This window comes from Notolabrus celidotus, chromosome 7, assembly GCF_009762535.1.
Source record: "Notolabrus celidotus isolate fNotCel1 chromosome 7, fNotCel1.pri, whole genome shotgun sequence".
In the NCBI taxonomy this organism is placed as follows: domain Eukaryota; kingdom Metazoa; phylum Chordata; class Actinopteri; order Labriformes; family Labridae; genus Notolabrus; species Notolabrus celidotus.
In genome coordinates this window covers 20161551-20181331 of record NC_048278.1, presented here as the reverse complement: position 1 = coordinate 20181331, position 19781 = coordinate 20161551, and the positions used below count along the sequence as shown (strand labels likewise).

The window sequence follows — 19781 nt, the reverse complement described above, 5'->3', positions numbered from 1 at the left end:
GGAAATAAATAGTAGATTCACACAAGGTCTAGGGGGGCAGCAGTCACAGGCTTTGGTGTTTCGTGCGTGTCGCCTCCTCCAAGCCTTCCTCTTTTCCCTCAATATGACCTAAGATGGAAGTGAAGGGGAGAACGAGTGAGTGGGTCAGCAGAGGAAGATTTAGATGGACTTAGACGGTGCCAATCTTTCCCCCTCTTGGTGTGTGTGTATGTGTGTGCGGATGGTTGGAGGGTGGCCTACATAAAGGTCGGTGTACAGTTGGATGTGATCTACACAACAGATGGCAGGGATTACAAAGTATGCTCCTCTCTCTGGACCACTTTCGAGTCACAAGTGAAGATGTGCAAAAAACTTTGATTCCAGGTTGTTGTCTTTATGTTTGTTTTGGACTTAAAATCAAAGATGTATAACTGCATGCATTTTGGAAGCATGTCCCAGGGCAAAAACATGACCACATAACTGATTCTGACTTACTTAGATACAAGAATGTTCTCTAATAAAGATGTAAAAACAGGACTGATGGGAACTGCTCTGCATCTCAGGACAGTACTTTTGCTCAGATTTTGTAGCCTTAAATTACAAGAGTCCTTTTGTGAAACCTTCCCTTAAATTAACCTACAAATCATACTAGTGTGGTGCTGATTCACTGGAGAAGCAGAAAAGACAAATAGCAGGACTAAATGAAGCTAATGACACTTTGTAGGAGACTACAGGGATGTAGCAGCCAGATGCTGTGTTAACCTAGAGGGACACAGCGAGAGAGATCGAGTTTGTAAGAACAGATGCTTGCACAAACCTCTAGGGAGTATGATTTACAGATATAATGTGTTAAGATTGGAAAAATGTATAAATTCCAGAGTGGAAAGTACATATTTAGGAGGAAGAAGCAGATGGGAATAACTACAGAAGACACTGGTCTAAGGTTGTAAAAGCAGAACTTGAAGAGTGTGATAAATAAAGAGCTCCAATACTTTTTTACGACACTGACATTTATGTTTTCAGCAAGACACAATAAGTGAAATGTGACTTTTATTGCAGGGATTCCTAAGATAAAACCAAACTCCCACAGATCTCTCAAAGAACTCCGGAAAAATATTGCAGTTTATGTGCCCTCAGGCTTAATCTTGTGTGCCCTCAATCACTTAGCTGATCTGGTGCGAAAAAAGCAGAGAGCAGACAGGCCTTTCCAAACAAACGAAATCAGCGAAAAACAAAGGACTTAGCTGCATGAAAAGGGATCTGTTCTGTCTGATAGTGCAGGTATCAAAGTTACAAATTGAAAAAAAGAAACCATGAGAGGCAGGATTTTCAACAAAATCATTGATAAGGCTTTAAAACAAGTAAGCTAAGTGTTGTTTTAGCTAAAGGGAGCAGATGGGGAAACCTAGATATTAATGGTAGCTAATCCTGTGTGTGTGTTTGTGCTACATGGTTGGCTATTTCTGTTCAGGTTATAGTGGCTCATCTCTCAGAGGAGGATAAAGTGTTACTGAACATCCTGATCAGATAGACATCTGATACATTCTCTTCAGACACGTACAGAGATAGAGTGTTTTACAGTGTGTGAGGACACGTGCACATGAGCACGAATAGCGGTTGAAAGTATCCGTGTCTGTGTTTTGGAAGTTTTGATCACATCTGAAAAGGCTGCCCTGGATGCTGGTACAACTTGCCAAGCATCTGTGCCTGCGCCTCACATTTTCCAGTGGGTGAATGTGTGTGAGTGTGCTTATGTCGATAGTTAGGCATGTAATGAGTAATTTATACTGCTTGCCAGGGAGAGATCCAGCTGCATAGTGTTGTTCGCAGAGGTTGTGGGTGGTTAGCAGATCGCTCCCCGTATGAGAGCTGAAGCTGGGCTTGTAAGACACGTTGAGGAATGAGGCCAATATCGGAGCCTGAGCCAGGGCCATGGTAGTCAGCCTGGAGAGTGGGCGGGCAGCCAGCCAGAACCATAACTTAAAGTAAATCAACATCAAACTTACACATTAAGAGCAAATTATCAGCTGCTCGCTTTCGTCCAGGAAATGAAATTAGATTGTGGGGCCATAAACAAAGAGGGACAGCTGTAACCCAACAGCAGCACACATAAGAGAAATTTGGTCAAATGGGCCTTTTTGGATGGAAAATTACAGTAAAATTAAACAGTAACATGTAATAAAACTATTCATTTAAATTTAAGTGTAAATCTAAGTGAACAAGTCTTGAGTATTAGACTGCATGCTATTACTGCAGTATGAAACATATGTAGTAGAATGAAAAAAAAAGTCCTTTTACAGCTAATAATGATTCTAATTAACATGTCTCTCATACCACCATAGCTGCCCTGGGGTCTAGCTAGTGCCAAGTTAATCTGGGTTAATTTGTTAGAAACACAAAGCATGGAAATAATAAAAAAAAAAGGTTTTCTTTCATGCACATGTCATTAAAAACACATGGGCTACCCACAGTGTACACAACTGCACAGGGGTCAGTGTTAGTGTCCCATAAAGATGAACAGAGGGGTTTTCTCAGAGCTGGTCACAGCATATTACTCACAGACCACCGCGTAGCTAAGTTAGAGCTAAGCTGGTGCTATCTGGGCCTCTTCACAGACAGTTGCACCAGCTAAGCTAATGCTAAGCTAACACCAGTCAGGTCCGGTTACTCACGACTGAATGCAAAGGCATGCTAGTTGATGGTAGCCTCATTTTTTGTGGGCCGGAGATGCAGCAGGCTGAGTAGCAGAAGAAGCTTTTCTCAGTTTCTCGTCAATAAAGGATTCATTTTTCTCACTTTTATCCACCTCACTCAAGTATAGAATTTATAAAGAAGGATGGAGAACTTATTGAAAAAGTCCAAAGGGTCACTGAACCACAAATTCAGTCTGAGACAACTGATTTGAAATTATAATTTTTTTAAACCTGGAATATTAAGAGAACAACTCAGTTTTAACCAGCAGTGAGAATAACAACATAACTGTGATTGGCATTTTAATTTAGTGTGTTTATGAATTCTGAGAGTTTGTTATGTGACCCATTTCTGTCACCCTCTATGAAGATTTATTTGCTCTGGGGCTGATGGAAAGAGGTCGTCAAGCATCTAAATGAGGCTTTTTTATTTTTAAGGTTAAAGTCAATTTCTGGAAGAGTAAGTGCAGGCATATTATCACTAAAGCTGAACTATAACAAATTAATAAAATATTCTGCAAACACATGCGGGTTAATCACAGACATTTTAATCAAAAATATTTCATTTAAACTCAATTCAAATGCATTTAGACTTAAATTTTGCATTACCAACTCGTCTAAGTGCAGTTTCCTTAAGTGTCACAGCAGATTTTTATTCTCTTATTTCGACCCTGTTAACCCTCCTAATGTCTCCAGCCTAAAAAGACCCATTTAGTGGTGAACATTAGAGAAGATGTCCTTATTTATTTTTTAGCAGGGAATTTAATGAGATTTCCTGACCTGAACAACGTCAAAGCACAAATATGTCAGGGTCACTTCCTCAAAGCTCACAGGTGGTATCTCATTTGATTAATCCTTTTAAAAAAATAGTGCAAAACATCACTCTGGGATTTATGAGGGAAAATCTGCTTGACTATTAAGGACAGCCAGCAGGCACAAAAAACAAACTGTTATGGTTAGACTACTAAGTCAGACATCTTCAGAACTGCAGCTCTTGTGCAGTGGCCTGAACCTACTAAAAGTGGTCTGAGGTAGGAAAACCAATGAACCAGCAACAGTCATTGGCAGCTAAGGTTCATTAATGTGCATGGTGAGCAAAGGCTCCAGTTGTCAGAGCCAACAGAGGAGATACTGGAGCTCAAACTGCTGAAAAAGTTAATGCTGGTTCTGATAGAAACTTGTCAGAACACACTGTGCATCACAGTTTGTTGAGTATGTCAGGGTGCCCATGCTGACCCCTGCCCACCTACGAAAACACCTTCCATTAAGAATGTGAGCATCAGAACTGGACCACAGACCAATGGAATGAGGTGGCCTAGAGGAACACGAGAACAACTTCAAGGTGTTCTATTTCCCAGATTTCAGTCAAACCCAACATCTGTGGGATGTGCTGTACAACCAATTCTGATCCATGGAGGCCCCACCTCACAACTTTCAGGACTTAAAGGATCTGCTGCTCACATATTGGATCCAGATGCCACAGCACACTTTCCGAGGCCTAGTGAAGTTCATGTCTCATCAGGTCAGGGGCTGTTTGGCCCAGACACAAGGAGAGGGGGTTCTACACAATATTAGACCGGTAATCACAATGTTACGGCTGATCTGTGTATTAAGTTCCTTTATGTAATGTTTAAATATTAATTTGAGAGCTTGTGGGTGCAGGCTTTTCATTTTTTTCTGCTGTTTAGGCCTTGTTTCACTCCTTAACGCTATACTTAGAAAAATGTCTGCTGGCTGTAGCTTAATACTGATAGGGCAAAATCTGCTCATTTAATCTTGGCGTGAAAATATTAACAAGTGTACTCTATGTACACAAAATGGTCACAAAAGGCTATGGTTTAAAAAATGTATAAATCTGTGAAATCTTCTCTAAAATCTTGACCAGTATGTTGACCTCAGTAACACTCCAGGCCTTCTCGGTTATATGACCATCATTCTCCATTCTGCAGCAGAAATCACCCAGTGCCTCCATCACGCTCACTGCCAGGATAGATGTTGAAATATTGGCATTTTGTACATACAGGCAATAAAGTCAACCCAGCTCTTGCCGTTCCTTGCGATTTCAGCGAAACAGGCAGTACTAATCAATCACTGAAAGAGACACAATCCATCTAAGAAAATAACTGCTTGATTCACACCCTTAACTAATCCCCGGGGTCGAAACCTTAACCTTTGTGACCCAGCCTCTTCATCTGCTGACTGTTCCTCATCCATCAGCAACAAGGAAGCATGAAGCTCGCACGAAACTAGATACTTATTGCAATCTAATCTCCTCTCCGCTTTAAGTACTACTCGTGCTTGCATACATATGGTTATAGAACAGGCAACTATCAACATACCTATGTGGACTTACTCATACGCCTGATCTCATAAATCTTTGTTACAGAAGTGCCATACTATAGCCCTCTATAATCTTACTAAAGAGTTAAGTTTTATTGATACAACTGTGTTATCTTTTCACTCTGCATTTAATATGGTTCAATCTGCATAACCACTAAAGCTCTCATATGTGCAATAATTCTTACTGTATAAATGCTACTTGACTTTAACAACTGTACAGTACATACCAATAAACAGCACAGGTTTAATCATACATTAATAATTCTATTTGTTATATTTACCTTATTTTACCTCTATTTTCTTTATCTGTCTTTTTAATGACTGACTAAAAAGAATGGTAACTTGTCCAAATATATCTAACGCATCCAATTTAAAAAGACACCACACTGTGTTTATAGTTTTGTGTCCAGGTGTGGGGCTTGTCAACACTGTTTTTCACTGGGGCTTAGAAGGTTGACCTGAGGGAAAGCAGAATGAAATACTTGCAGGTAACTGAAGAAGTCTCCTGTCAAAGCACTTGGTGTTTATTTTCTTGCTCGTGGGCTCTAAAGTTAGCACATATAACGTTGCTGTCATTGTGTGAAAATGACACAACGACCTTTTGGATTCTGGCCTACCTCAAGGCCATGTGAGCGCTGGAAATATTGCCAAATGTTGACAGGTTAATCAGTCACATGAGCCGGTTCTGTGTTTCGATATTGTGCTTGAAAATGTCATGTATGAAAATGTCATGTTTTCTGTCACTTTGTCTTTTAAACTAGCTTTGTGTAGAAAGTGGAATTGGAAATGCACAGCTTTTCAACCACATAAATGATGTGACGCAAACTGAGGGTAAAGAGTTTCACGTTACTGAGAGCTTTCCTCGGCAGAATCCTTAACCACTCCAGCTTGCTTTCAAAACGGACAGTTTGCTTACTGAAGCACCGGGCTGCAACTCAGCGTTGCTACGGTAGCCTCTGCAAAAAGCAACCGTTTTGTGGTGTTGCGCACACACAAGGAGTTTTGTTTCAGCAGGAATTTTTATTGCTACATGCGAGCTGTGAGGGTGGAGGATGACAGCTTGTTGTTTTTGGGGCAAACGAGGGTCAGCAGAAAAGAAGCCTGTTGTTGCATTGTTTCCCCCGTCGCCCTGAATGACATGCGGGAGGGATGTGGTTTCCCACACAGGGGCATCTCGCTGCATACATGGCCTAGTTTGCGACAGGATCAGGGCATTACTCTTAATCCACCAGATAGATGTCATACGCACGCACGCGCACACAAATACACACAGAAACGAAAATGGTGGAGAGGGAGATAGAGAGAGGCCGAGAGTAAAAGGGAGTAAAGTGGGAGATGCGTTTGAAAAAAAATGTATCCACACGCAGAGTTTAGTGCTTTTATTGTTACACCAGCACTTGTGTGCAGGATGCACATATGGTGCAGTGTCATGCAAGAGTTCCAACTATGCACATGGGATATTGTTCCATCTGATTGCATCTTAATACCCTCAGTGCACGATTAAGTATATGGGTGTAACATGTAGGAAGCATGTGCGTATGTGAAGTTCAGTTCAAAAAAGCTATCTTGTCCAGCCATTAGAGGAGTAAACTAAAATGTGGCCTCTGTTTTCCAAAGTTGATACACTTTAAATGTTTGCATTCATTTTAGTTTGAGTAAAGCTAGCACAACTGAAAGACATTTTTCAGAGCGCATTTAACATTTCAAAACACGCAGACACGAGATGAGCACCAAAGATGTCAGCGTCCCAGCAGCTTCTGTTTGAATTCTCAACATTTGAATCTCTGAGTCCCCACTGTTGATATTAAAAGAGGCATTGTATGTCATACACAATGAAATAAAAAGAGAAAAGAACAGCTCTTCCTCCTTTCTCCCCCCTGCAGCCCTCTGTCCCTCTTTCTTGCCAGATTACATGGATGTGCCGAGAAGAGGCAGAGAGCTAGAGAGGAAAAGAGCAACTCAGAGAGTCAGAGCGAATGAGTGGAGGGCAGGAGGAAGAGAAACGTATAGACAGAGGAGATTTCGTAGGGATCCTTTACACCCTTGCTGCTCCCAGTAACCAACACAGAGGGAGAGTGGGAGCATCATCGTTTTGATGGATGAGTGGGCTTTCGCTGGCTGACCCTGGAACTTACACAGGGGACAGAGGGCAGGGGGCTGAAAGAGAAACAACGAGTGCTTTGTGAATGTGTGTGTGCTTTTGCTGGCCTTGATGTCAACATGTTCTTTCAAAACATTGAAGGACATGAATTGCTGCCCAAAGCCTGTAGCATGTATTTTTGTTTGTGTATATGTGTGTGTATGTGTGTTATACAATAATGATGATATACGGTCAGCAGCATACCACCGCCAGCTTCAAACTCTGCTGTATTTTCCCTTCAATAGACTGTTCATGCTGAATGTTTGATCTGGTTAACAAATATTTGTTTTACAAGGGCTGCTGGGACGTATCTAGATGTATGGAGCAAGCATTTTTATAACAAATCTGCAATTAAGAATTACGCTACATGCCATTATAAGCGTTGTCTCTGGAAGGATGACTCCCAGATGTTTATCCGTCTGCCTGATGAGCTTGAATAAGATCTGCCTCTTTCTCTTCTCATTATTCTCTCCCAGTCTGTCCCATCTTTTAGTCCTCACACATGCCTTTTTTGTTTCAAAGTCTCAGCTTGAATCAGACGGTTTCCTCACTATTGTTAGGAGAATCAAAGATGCCTCAATGGTAATCATCTACCTGACAATTTTAAGGAGAGGCCATGATTGGCCAAGAGTTTCTCTCAAATAGACACCTGTAGAACACCAGTAGGTAAGATGTGTCTAAAAGTGGGAGGGGGAAAGGGGGAGCAAGGTCTTTCAAAACATAAAATAGTGTTGGGTGGGTATAGAAATTTAAGAATATGCTGGGAGCTGGTTTCGCTCTTTTGGAAGTATCTTTATAGTGTGTAAGACTTTTTGGACTGTATTTTTTTGTCTTATGGAAAGAGCATATGTTGCATTACACTTCTGTGCTTGTTGAAGTGTAAAGAAGTCATAATACACTCCCAATGATGCACATGGAGATGAATAACCAGGTGACAGTTCCTTATTAAATTCATATTTCAGGTATGTTTACTGGGCTAAAAACTGAAACTGTTTGAACACGTCTTATTTTTGAAGTTATTTTGAATTCTCTTACAGTGGGAGTTTAAACCATGAAGCCTGCAAGTTCTCGTTTCATCATCAGTATATGACAGTGAAATATAATTATAGGTTTTTGGTTTGTCGGTTGGAAAAATAAAGGCTCTGGATCTTTTCATTATAATATGATCAAATCAAAATAATTATCATTACACTGGAAAGAATCAGAAGTAGTTGTCTGTTTGTAAACCAAGGGTACCACTCATACCAAAAATACTAATTAGCACATACTCACTGAGTAATACATTGAACAAGCCACAATCAGGGATCACTCACACACACACACACACACACACACACACACACACACACACACACACACACACACACACACACACACACACACACACACACACACACACACACACACGTATGCACACACACAGTTTCAACACAATCACACAAGCAGTGGGGAAATTATCTGATTTGCCATATGTGGTCTGTCTATCCATGCCAAGTAATACTGGGATGGACAAAAACAGCTGGCCTCATATCAAACCTGCTGCACAACACAAACTGGTACACTCTGAGGCACACAAACACACACACACACACACAAGAGAAAATCAGGTCATTCCAACCCTGTGTGTGTGCTCGTGTTCACATGTACAAACATCCAAAACACATGTCATGATGGAGGACTCACAGTCGGCATCAGCGAGGAAGAGGAAGCTGAGGAGTAGCAGGCCTGGATTGGCAGAGTGCATCATGGGATATTTCGACACATGCATGCTGTAGCCACCGTGAGCTCACTGCCTCACTGTACGACAGGACGATAGAAACAGGCCCTCACAACCTGCAGAGAAGGGGGGAAAAAACAGAACAATGCATTCATTAGACTCATTTCCAAATGAAGAGAGTTTCACGTATCACATCGTGTCTCCTCACACACACACTCTGACACACACACACACACACACACACACACACACACACACACACACACACACACACACACACACACACACACACAGGGACCTGGAGTGTGTGAGTTCCCTCCAGGCCTTACACTCCACTTCTGCAGCTGCCTCTTCTTTTCTCGCTTCATTAGGACCATACACTCATCGCCCGAGGTGTGTTTTGGTGTGTGTGTGTGTGTGTGTGTGTGTGTGTGTGTTCACAAAAGTAGCTGATGAATTCTCAACTTAGTGCAAACATTTAGCGTTGAACATCAGACGCCCTCTGAAGTTCAGTTCTTTCTCCTGCAAGTAAGCAACAGCCTCATTTATTTTTACCCATTAGACAATCTCCAAAGCAAAAAAAAACCCCCAACACTCTAATGAAGGATTTTCTTCCAAATGTACATCAAAAGAAGGGCATGATTTGGGATTGATGAAAAGGAATGAATGGCTTTAAGAGAGGGGTGGAAGGATAGAGCGAAGGGATTGATGGATGATGGCAGATTAAAATGGGAGGAGACTGACTGGTGTTATCTGCTGGCTGTGTTGCACACACTTCTGGCTCAACATACAGCTCAATGTCTCTATCCTTTCATCCTTAGCTCACTCCCTTCCTGCACCTCCCTCTAGTCCTTTTACTTTCCTGTGTTTCTCCTTTCTTACAAACTTGTTATCATCACTCTTTCATGCATGTCTAGTTTCCTAAGTATTCAAATCATTATTTTTGAGACTCTGCTTTGCCTTCCTTCTAATACAGCTTCTCTTTTACTCATTTCCACTAATAAATCATTCAATTTTGCCCTCTGACCCTCCCTCTGTCCCTCTTTCTGTCCCTAGGTCTGTTTTTCCGTCTGCCATCTGCAGCGCCTGGTGTCAGTGTCTGGCATTAGGAGAGGCAGGTGTCAGTCAGCCTGTGTGTCAGAAATCTCACAGCTATAATCACATGACACAATGAGACATGGCAGATCACTGCTGCTGTCCAGAAACTGACAACGTTGAGCGAGAGACACTAGGAGTGAATGTTGGCATAAGAGAGCGAGGGGTGTTTGAATAACGTGTGTTTTTGCTTGAATAAAAAGAAAGTATTCACTGAATGTATATGCTTCCGTGACTAGGCTTATGCATAAGTTGATGCATTTGTACGTTCATGCATGTGTGTACATGACCTCTTAATGGCTCGTATATCAGTGCATCTCTCCGTGTGTATGTGCGTGCATGCAGCTTTGGGTTTCTGTGTCATGCATGTGTTTGTGGGCTTTCCAAAACTGGACAGAGTCATCAGCAGCGGCAGCAGCAGCAGTCTTAATCCCCTCCACTCCTGAACAAGCCATCTGATTAAAAAAAGACAAGGGGGTGGGGGTGGTTGGGGGGAGGAGAAGAACGCTGGAACCCAAAGCTCTAAGCATCCCTGCAGCCAAGGCAGCAAAACAACTAAACCCACAGTGGATTTTCCACTTGGTTTGGTCTGAAACAATTGCTTTGGGATAACCTACATCTCTGCCCGCACAAATTAAGTCCTCTGCACTGTGATTTACCCTGCTACAGTAGATATAGGAGCTGAGGAATACAGTGTGAAACGATAGATGTTTGGACGCCTTGTGCATCTACAAACAACCCCAGGAAGCTACAGTTAATTTATCTTTTTAATTGACTTGGGTTCTAAGAGCTTAGTCCAATTCCAAAGACCAAAGAATATTTCTCCGTCATTCCTTTTTAACTTTACTCTTCTTGTTTCGTGGTTGCTAATTCAAATTGTTTGTATCTTATGAGCATTTTTCTTGTGCAGCCAACCAAACTCCTCTTTAGTTTATCTTCATTCAGACCAGTGATACGCTTTACTTTCAAAAGGGCATTCTTGTGCATATTATTTAATTAAGCGTCCTTTTTGCTTCAAAATGGATACGGGTATTAAAGGGTAGATCACTGATTAGAAAAGGGAAAACTGTGTGTGAGGCAGTATGTGTTTGGTGTGTGGCCACTAATCACTCAGGCTGATTCAATGTCACTGGAAAAGCCTGCATTATTTAGTATCTCACTTCACAGCATGTCACGTTAATTAAAGAGCTAAGATAACCGGGAAAGAGAGAGCGAAGGAGAGAGGTAGGGAGATGGATGAAAAAAGGGAAAAAGAGAGAGGGATGAGAAAAGGTGTGTGGAGGGAGGAGAAATGAAAGAGTGGTAAACAGAGCTATGAAACAGAGAGGGAAAGAGATACAGGATTGAAAGTAGACAAAAAGGATATTACCTGGGCCACACACACACACACACACACACACACACAGAGAGAGAGTGAGAGAGAGAGAGAGAGAGAGAGAGAGAGAGAGAGAGAGAGAGAGAGAGAGAGAGAGAGAGAGAGAGAGAGAGAGAGAGAGAGAGAGAGAGAGAGAGAGAGAGAGAGAGAGAGAGAGAGAGAGAGCCAGGTAGTCTCCAGATTGCAATCTGGGTGGCTGCTGTTGCTGGTATTACTGAGGGCCTAACAGAAAGCCTCCCTGGGAGCCTGAGTTGTGTCGCTGTTGAGGATCACAGTGGGCTCTGAGCCATTCACTTACATTAGTCCCTATCACTCAATTATACACTGTGTGTGTCTGCCCGAGCCTGCAGCCATCAGTCACACTTATCTGTAAGATAGCTTCTGACAGAACAAAGACTGACTCACAGAGTGACACACGGGCTTATGGTTCTTCACAGGATAGAAAGACGGAGGCATGAGGAGGAGGGGAGATCAGAGCAAGAGGAAGAAAGGAGAGGGATTGAAAGTTAGAAGATAAGATCAAAGCAAACTTTTTGAACTTTTAATCTAAAACTTTATTGAACTCCTTTCTATGTATCATCTAAAATGTCTGTGTAGAAAGTATTCATCATAAATTTACAGCACTTTTAAAAATCATAGACCCTCAATAAAGGCATATTTTACATTATCACATCTGTTTCATATAATATTATGAAATCAATGAGTGTTCATAAACCATCATCCAGATGAAACTCTCTTAAAGCTGGAGTTAAATCTCTAAGCAACTAATCAGTTCACAATTAAAGTATCTTACTGTATATTCAATTAAAATGACTTTGGGTGCTGGTGGCCTAGAGGTATATGCGCGCGGCGCGCCCCATATTCATAGCCCTCGTTGCAGAGGTCACAGTTCGATTCCAGCCTCAACCATTTACTGCATGTCCTCCCCCACTCTCTACTCCCCAAATGTCCTGTCTCTCTTCGGGTATCCTATCTGATAAAGGCTCAAATGCCCAAAAAACATATCTTTAAAAAAGAAAGAAAGAAATAAAAAAAAAAATTACTATGAAGTGTTTAAGACCAATAGGAAATGCTGAAGTGCTGGAAAATTGCAGTTCCTTTAGTGTCCACTTGAGACTGCCTCCAAATCCAATGATCCCCATTAGAGCCAATATTAAATACCTATTATATGCATTATGCATAGTTATAGTTATGCCTATTTTGGTATAATCAGGGGCAAGGCTGATAAATCATAAATTGTATCGCTTTAACTGGCTGGTTATTGGATTGACAGCTTTTGTTTATTTTTCCAACATTTAGGGGGAGGACTTCTGACATTATCTGGCAGCTAGTGCAATATCAGCTGAGACAACGCTTAAGGGAACAGAATAATTTAGAAGATATGAGGCTTAAAACTTGCATTATGATGTAAATATGACTAATGTTGGGTGGTCTGACTTCATATTAAGTCGGACAATTCATAGTTGTATTTCATATATGCCCGAAATTCCATCACAGATTGGTGAGTGGAAGTGAAAAAAAGGACATCATTTAAAGGGAGAATGAAATCCAAAAACAGAAAGAAAAAGAAAGTGTGGGTGGATGATGACAGAGAGGGGAGGGTGTAGACTACAAAGCGAAAGCATAGTACAGCTGGAAGGGATGTAGAGAAAGATAGAGACAGAGACAAAAGACAGATCCTAAAAAGCATTGCTTCAGGCAAACCGTGTGCCATGGAAGAAGAACACTGAGTCTCCTAATGTGATTTGATATTCCCAAAGCTGGGGCACCAAATGTAATTAGACATACTAATTAACTTATTCTATTTGCCCTGTTGGAACAGTGGCAGACTGACAGAAATGTCAATAGAGTGACAATTTGAATTTGTTGCATCATAGCCGTTTAACGAAAAACAAGATGCGCTGAGTGGAAAACATAATTTTGTGTATTTCTTCTTGTCCACTGAGCATACGTAGATCCAAGCATGAGTCATAAAAAGTATTTTAAGTAAACCTGCTGCAATGCTTCAGACCGGTCAAAACCATAGTTTTAAGGGCTTTGGCAACTTTTACACCCATGTTACTTTTGGTTCTTTTCCTTGAAGTTTAAAAAAAATGTTTTTTAGTTGGTCCTCTCTAAAAGAAATCTTTTCCTTTGAAAGTTGTTTGCATTAAAGACACCTGGTTAAAGCAAATGAGAGATGAAAGTCTACATTGTTAAGACATTTTTGAATGAAGCACCAACCTTGGTAATGAATGGTAGAGCTTTTGTCCTTCTACTTTAAATATCACAGTAGACGAGTCATAATAAAACTCCTTCATCTGAAGCTGTTTGTCAAGGCCATTTTTTGACGCTCTCTGGTAGCTTCATGCCTAAATTTGTCTTTGGTTTAAAGCACTCTGGTATGTTTGCCTTTATGTTAAGATTATCTGGGCTGGTTTTGTGGCTATCAATCACACTGACAGCCTGAAAAAAGGAACAACAGAGTTTGAATCGAAAAGTGTAAAGAAAGTGATCGTATAGGAAATCTGAATCTGAGAGAAACCACAGACAAACATGGTAACCTGCTGTTGGTATCTTGTTCTCTGTATAGATTGTTGTTATCCTATGATCTTGATAATCCTTCAAGATTTTGTGGAGTTCTCCTGTGAGTTTTCAAGAGTCTAGCTTCTCCAGGCTGCATTCAACTTCAAACATGCTACAGCCTGGTTTATACCTCTGCGTTGAACCTACAGCTTAGCTACGCTGCAGTGGTCTACACCACCATTAGTCTACATCATTGTGCAATAACCCACCTATAAACTAGTTTGCAGCGATTTCTATAGTTGTCCTAGCGCCAGTGCCCGTTTTGTCTATTCTCAGTTTGTTTGTTCACAGGAAACCCTGATTAGAGGAGACATCAGAGAAGATGGAATGTTAGGACAATGTTGGCGTAACAGAAACGTTGTAAATGCATGAAATTATGCTATATATTGTCAAAGTGTTTTAACAATAGGAGCTTTGATTTACTGATTTTATAATATATTGTTTTTGATTTGAATGTATGTCAAATTTAATTAGATTATGCTCTGGTGCTTTTGCAAATTGTCTTTAAATACATTTTACAGCCAGTAAAACCCCTAAATTTAAAACTGTAGCTGTTAGCCTGTCAGTGTTTCTGTGTGATTTAAAAAAAATAATACAAATAAACAAAATCTAAAGGTCTTTCCCTGAGTTAAAATGAAAAAATTCTACTATCAAAGGGGTTGATCTTGTCTTCCCCTCAATGAATTTTCCAACATAATTTCTTTAAACGTGTTGTACTGGCAACAACATTTCCTTCCTGTCATATTCTCCATAGTCTTGTCAGCTGTCTGCATCCTGTAACTGACTTGTAAGTAGCCTCTGAAACCAATTGGTGTTCTACAAACAGGATTTGCTTGTACCTTCAATTCTTCTGCTTTTCCTCTGTCTCCGTTCAGGCTGTTTTGTCTGCTACACTTTGATTATCTATTTCAGCTATCAAAGATGCCACCGCTGTGTCACTCACAGAAGAATCTGCAAATCCACACCCTCATTGCGGATAGATAACAAGCAGTATGGAAATCAGATTTTTCAGAAATGCCAGCAAAATGTAACAGTCTCTCTTGTGGTACAACAAACAAAACAAAGCTGGAGATGGCTTGAAGGGAGAGTGTTTGTTTGATGTATATGACTACTGAGCATGTGTGCACACATACGCTCATGCACACGCTGATTACCAGTGATCTGCCATCTCCCCTGCCGCTCTCAAACAGACTCCACAAGTAACCCCTGAGCTTGTTTTCGAGAGAAATGTTGATCTTTAAAGGCACACAAGTCAGTGTCAGAGTCTGAAGGAGGGGCACTAATGGCGATGATCACGCTGTGACAGGGACTATAATTGCCTCTGCATAGGGTGACTCGTCTATTTTTGGCACTCAAGAGCAGCCAAATTCTGAATGTATGTACTGTGACCGATGCATGTTCGTTTGTGTGATAAATAAACAAAGCAGGGGAAGGAGAGGGGGGACTCCTGGAAACCACATCCTTGATTTTCACATACGTGAGTCAGATACTGACATTGTGTGGGTGGTGAAAGGCACAAACATTACATACATCGCTGTCTTTTACAGACTCTCTCTCCCTGTTCATATTGAGACATTTCTCCTGAACCCTTTCCTGGAAAATGAAGTCCCTGATAAAGCTTGCCTTTATGTCTTCTGCAACCTCTCAATCTGTTGGCTATAGTCTGACAAAATGTCAGGGTTTCTTGTGTTGCCACTGCTATAAACAAATCTGGCTAAGACTTCTTTCTTACATTCATTGGTCATTGTTTACAGTCCAACCAAACAACATCTTGAGAAACAACATAAGCATTTGAGTTGAGGGACAACTCTGATCAATCATTTTTATTGATTGAGTTATCAAGTTGATAGAGTCCATTTATTAACTCCTTGTCAAGTCCATCATGCAATACTTCACTATTCTTCACAAAATATTTGATTGCATCATGATGACATTTATCTAACTTTGCATAAAAGTCATATTACTGACCTGGCCTTGAATACTTCACAATGTAGCAGTATGTCAACTGATTCACTATCTAACTCTTATCCAGCTGATTTCAACATGAATTTAAACATTTGACTGATGTTTAACACACATGACTCACTACTAAGTATGGGTGAGATCAGCACAGATGCACTGCGTTGAAAGGAACTGCCCAGCCAGAGTTGAGGACATTTTTTCAGCCCAATCTAATGCTGATGTGCATGGTCATGGAGGTTGTGTTGCCTCTTGCAAGAAATTATTTTGCCACATAAACTGCATTTTGTTACTATCCATAGAAAAAGGCAATCTTACACAAAAGAAAAGGTAAAAATGGTTGTAGAACATACTCTGGCAGGCTGCTCAAGCACTGTTTTTGAGTGGGTAACACTGTCAGTGCATCCCAAACTGCAAAATATTCACTGCTGCCATCATGTCTGTATACCTGACATCATCGCTTCAAATTCAGCTGAAACTCTGTGATGTATTTAGGGACCAATAAGTGATGGTATTACATGAATGCATTTACTGGCACACTAGGCGATACAGTATTTTAAGAAGTATTGCAGGCTAATGCGATACTGGTATCAGCCCATCTCTATTGACATGCATACAAAATAGAATGGGCTCTACATTTCATGTTCTGAATAATACCCCAGTGAACTCTTAACTCAATGTGTAAAGCCTGAAGAACAAACGATCAGACAGTAGTTTTTTTCCAAGAGATGGAGCCCCAAAAACTCTGAGCAGTCATTTGAGTTGGGCTTTCAGGACACTGGCAGAAACAAGAAATCAATAAGACAAAGGGAGAGGAGAGGAGAGGAAAATGTGATTGATTGAGATGAGGATTTAGGCTGTCTGGCTGTACTCAACTTATCACTTCCTCTGGTTCCCAAACACTCTGTCCTCTACCGTCCCTTCCTTTCCACCTTCATTTATTGCTTCCTCCAGCCTGACGCCTCTGCCCCCCCTCCCCTTTTTCTTCCTTCTTGCCAACCTATTTCTCTCACTTTCTGTTTTCACTGTCTTTATTCCTATCTCCAAAGGCCCAAACCAGCTATTATTTCTCTTTTGTATTTCCACACTCCTCGCCTGTGTGAGCTGTGGCCAAACCAATATCTTGCTTCTCTCAAAAAGCGAACTGAAATGTCAATCAAATATCCTATTTTGGGGAGAGTTATTACTTTCCTTGTGCCCAAAATAAGAATCGCACAGTTTTTACACTTTGGAGATTGTGAGTTCAGCTTCCATTTCCATCCTGTATACATTTCTTATTTTGATTACAGAGTTCACTCTGCAGGCAGGGCTCTCTTTTTCTTCCTTCCCTTTCCTTGATGTTTGAATAAAAGCTTTTTTAGTTGGTCCTCCCCGAGAAGAATTCCTGTCCTTTTCTGCAGCTCCTTGCATGAAAGCGATGTGGTCTCAACACATGAAAAATGAAAATCCTCATTCTTAAGACATTGTTGAATATGCAAACCTTGACAAAGACAGGATTTTTTAGCTTGTCTGGATGGATGATGTAGAAGTGATGGCAAACATTGTTTTTCTTGATATAACAGATGAGGACAACCCAAAGACAAAGCGTTTCCTTCCTTTTATATCAGCAGATGATAAATAAATGTTTTCTTTCACAGCCTCTAGCAGTAAAAACGCAAAATTTTACATGAATTACATCCCACCAACTTCACAGAGAGCCTGTGGACTGTTGCCTCGAGGCAGTCAATTTGATGGCCGTCAGAGCCGAGAGCCCAAGTGACTCAACTGTCTGATTGTCAGTCACATAAAAAGTGCAAAACAATCCCACTTTCCACTCGTCACCATTCATTTCACCTCTCTGACAGACATATCTCTGACAGAGGAGCTGAAGTGCCTAAAACACCTGGACCTGTTAAATTGCTCTATTAGCAGGCAGGGTTTCATCAGCTTTTAGCCGGTGGGCGGTTCAAGTTTTCTCCCATTCTGATGATGAAGTGCCCCAAATAACAGAGCTGAAAAAGTGTGCACTAAGCAGAGTGCTCAATGTGGCCAATCGAAGGGTTAAGCCAGCTGTGACTAACAGGCGCACGCTGGGCCACTATTGGACCATCTCTGGCAGCCGTCCACACTATCGAGAGAGAGAGAGAGAGAGAGAGAGAGAGAGAGAGAGAGAGAGAGAGAGAGAGAGAGAGTAGACGGAAAGGAGTGGAGTGAAGTTGAGTGGATTAGCAGAAGGTGGGGGTGGGGGATGACAACATGTAATTACCTATTTACCCAGCCTTTAGTGGAAACCTCATCGAAGGCTAATTGAGCAGTGCATTAGTGAGAGGGTCGTAAAGGCAGCAGCAGGACTGCAGAGGTGAGGGCGGGGGAAAGGGATGGAGGGAGGAAGGGAGAAGGGGTAGATGAGAGATGAGCACTGGCTGACGGGGCGAGAAGGTTAAAGAGAGGGAGACGGAGACTGAAGATGGTACAGTACGGATTTAATGGTGAGAGGAAGGAAAGAAAGAGGGGTAAGAGAGGGTGAAGTAATGCGGTCAAGAGTGTGGTGGGTCTCTCTGTAACTGGAGCTCTGATGGAAGCTATTTTAAGGATACTCAAATCTGATTCTTACACTGAAGGAACTACTCAAAAGTGATAAATTATCAGCATTAAAAATCTACTTTGCAGTGAGAACTTGATCGTAGAGCTGAAACAGTCCAGCTAAGTATGTCAAGTCAACTGACAATCCAGAAATCTGAGGGAGCAGATATTTTTTTTTAAGTTATATTTTTGGGGCTTTTTTTTGCCTTTATTCGATAGGACAGCTGAAGAGAGACAGGAAACGTAGGGAGTGGAGAGCGGGGGAAGACATGCAGGAAATGATCGCAGCCGGGAATTGAACTGGCGACCCCTGCAACAAGGACTGTAGCCTCTGTATGTGGGGCGCCTAAACTGCTAAGAAACCAGCGCCCCGAGGGAGCAGATTTTGATGCTTTTTGTTGACAACTTCATACTAAGCATATTGCATTAAGAGGAAATGTCTCTTTTGTACTGCTAAACTATAGTTGTGTTAAAAAATTATTTGGAGGGCTGTCAAATAATGAATTATTTTAATTGTGATTACTTGCTGAATTTCAATATCTTGTTATAACTTATCACATTTTTAATTGCATGTTTCTAATCGTGGGTTTCTACCGACACATCAATAAAACTATTTTTTTTCCTGCAGAAATGTCAAAAATGTATTTATTCTTGTTGAAAGTGATAATGTGTTGCTTTCTGAAACCTCTCTACTAAAATAATCTTCAATTTAATTTCTAGAGAAACACTAAGAAATGTTCTCCATTTAAAGGCTACTGATGTTTTAAGTATTTCAATTGTTGAGAGTAGAACAGGTTACTCCACTTAAGGTCTGACTGGATATTATTTTATGAGCATATTTTAAGCTTCTCCAGGATAATCTAAACTGTCACGAGTATCCAAGACCAAGCCATTAGGAAAACTGTACAACAAAGATAAGGATATTCTCTCAACTTTGTATGTGCATTAACACCACAATACTAAACTTACATATGGTGCAAGAGTAAATGTAGTTATCTTTTCATACTTCTAGTCTCCTATATGTGTGTGCATGTGCGAGTGGTGTGCTTGTGAATTTTGTTTTCCCTTTATGACCATGATAGTTCCTCCCTCTAGCAGCACACACAGTGCAGTACAGTAGAAAGCCTTTATTTCTAGGGGGGAAAGTGGCACATCGGAGGCAGTCATCTCTGTAATGTGTTTTAGTGCATGGATGGATGGAGGGAGGGATAGATCTATGGATGGATGAGCCTGCAGTATGGCCGCAATGTGTCTACTGTGGCCCTGTGACATGCAACACATACTATTGCGGAAACACATCAGGAGGAGCATGTGCGGACAAACACACACATGCACAAATACACGTATCTACCGATCTAG

At 41.1% G+C, this 19781-nt stretch overlaps 1 protein-coding gene across 1 annotated transcript in view; it reads right to left on the bottom strand.

Annotated features, from left to right (window-relative positions):
- The window catches only part of ptprdb (protein tyrosine phosphatase receptor type Db), a 168152-nt gene that overhangs the window by 63066 nt on the left and 85305 nt on the right, over window positions 1–19781 (bottom strand). The window contains exon 6 of the mRNA XM_034688756.1: window positions 8833–8982. Coding sequence (XP_034544647.1) covers window positions 8833–8917 — 85 coding nt within the window. The 5' untranslated portion in view covers window positions 8918–8982. The remainder of the gene's footprint in view (window positions 1–8832; window positions 8983–19781) is intronic.